The sequence below is a fragment of the Mus pahari genome, chromosome 10 (genome assembly GCF_900095145.1).
Source record: "Mus pahari chromosome 10, PAHARI_EIJ_v1.1, whole genome shotgun sequence".
Classification (NCBI taxonomy): Eukaryota; Metazoa; Chordata; class Mammalia; order Rodentia; family Muridae; genus Mus; species Mus pahari.
The window spans coordinates 3,512,823-3,514,815 of NC_034599.1; the positions used below are offsets into that span (position 1 = coordinate 3,512,823).

A 1,993-nucleotide genomic window follows, 5' to 3' on the forward strand; every position below is an offset into this window, starting at 1 on the left:
AATGTATCTTGGGTATTCTAAGTTTCTGGGCTAATATCTGCTTATCAGTGAGTGCATATCTAGTGACTTCTTTTGTGATTGGGTTACTCACTGAGGATGATATCCTCCAGATACATCCATTTGCCCAAGAATTTCATAAATTCATTGTTTTTAATAGCTGAGTAGTACCCCATTGTGTAAATGTACCACATTTTCTTGTATCCATTCCTCTGTTGAGGGACATCTGGGTTCTTTCCAGCTTCTGGATATTATAAACAAGGCTCCTATGAACAGTGGAGCATCACATTGCTAACTTAAGATAGTGAAAAACTTGACTAAGTTTGAGAACAAGAGTGTGTTGCATCATGAATTCTGAAATTCAGTTTGAATAGAATACTGTAGTTACAGTAGATGATACAACCTGGTTAATCATGGGAGGTCAGGTTGTTTCATGTAGATAGCAAGTTTGCTCAGTTCTCAATTTCTAGTTTGCATCCTTTCCTAATAGAAGAAGTAAACTGTACTGAAGCATAGCCATGACTTTTCAAAATGGTGAATGAAATGCCTACAGTACAGTAAGGATGTGAAAGTCACGGGAAAACCTGGGGACTCACCCCAGATAAGAAGACCTTGTCTGCCTTCTTGTTAACAACATCAGAAAACCAGTAAGACTACTGAGTATTCCATTGACTTGGGTGTTTCTATTTAATGTCTGATCTTTAGAAATATTATGGTTTGTACCTTTGCATTTGCACCTTTAAGTTAGGTGATTTGACGATTGGACTTTATTGACCAAAACTGTGGGAATCTGGATCTGTGAATAGCTCAGTTACATTAATTCTGTGCTATCCCAAACTTTTTAAAACCACTTATGTCTGATCCTTTTTCCCAAGCTAATGCCTAAGAACTTTCTAAAGAAATATGGAAATAACCTGATTATGATTTTCTGAGTCCTGGGAGAAGAAACAGAACTAAATTAACAGAAACAGAATTAAACATGGGGTATGGAGCCCAGAAAGTAGGGCATTCTGACCCTCAGACCAAGAGATGTTTGTGATTTGCTTGGAATTTTTAATTGAGATATTTATTTTTCTCGAAGCTATTCCAGTGTACTCTGATTGCCAAATTTTCCCAGCTTTTTTATTGCAATTTTAAAACGGGTTTATTTAAATTGTCAAATCGATAATAAAGCACTTTCATATTTTCACTCACTCTTAAAATGTCCTCTGACCTCTGTCTTTAAGGTGTGACTGCACAGAAAAGTTACAGAGCAGGTTTGATTTTCTGCGCTCTCAGCTGAATGACATCTCATCTTTTAAGAATATCTACAGATATGCCTTTGATTTTGCAAGGGTAAGTGCAACCTCCCCTTCAAATCCTAGTGGTTTCATTTTATGAGCCTACATTTATTTATTTATTTATTTATTTATTGCTAATATTTTAGGATAAAGATCAGAGAAGCCTTGATATTGATACTGCGAAGTCTATGTTAGCTCTGCTGCTTGGGAGAACATGGCCACTCTTTTCAGTATTTTACCAGTACCTGGAGGTATGTATGGGTATTTTAAAATGTTTAAAACTTTAACTGAAAATACACTTTGAAGAAACAAAATATGTACGTATTCATTATCAGTTCTAGACATAAGTTTGTGTTATTTAATATATTCTGTACATAAGATACTTGGGAATTGGGGTATAACTTGGTGATATAATACAGAATACATGCTTTGCGTTTGTTACACTTTAGAAACCACCCCCTATATTACATTAAAACAATTGTAAGAGATTTTCCTTTTACCTAGGAGGAATCCCCGGAAAAATACTCTAGAATCACCCTTTCTTATAAACTTAATCTCTTGAGGTTTCGGTGAGAGAAAATTGATGCTAGTACATAAATCTCAAACTTCTAAAGCAGATTCTACCTTATTCCCAATCCCCATCCCCTAGTCTTAGATGGACGCATACTCAGCTGAATTTATTTTAGCAGTAAAACTTTTATTTTCTTTTTTTTTTT

General features: G+C 35.1%; 1 protein-coding gene across 3 annotated transcripts in view; it reads left to right on the forward strand.

Annotated features, from left to right (window-relative positions):
- The window catches only part of Dcun1d5 (defective in cullin neddylation 1 domain containing 5), a 20,319-nt gene that overhangs the window by 15,054 nt on the left and 3,272 nt on the right, over positions 1 to 1,993 (forward strand). For all 3 annotated transcript variants that reach the window (XM_021206258.2, XM_021206259.2, XM_029543410.1), the window contains exons 5-6: positions 1,224 to 1,332; positions 1,424 to 1,528. In XM_021206258.2, coding sequence (XP_021061917.1) covers positions 1,224 to 1,332; positions 1,424 to 1,528 — 214 coding nt within the window. The remainder of the gene's footprint in view (positions 1 to 1,223; positions 1,333 to 1,423; positions 1,529 to 1,993) is intronic.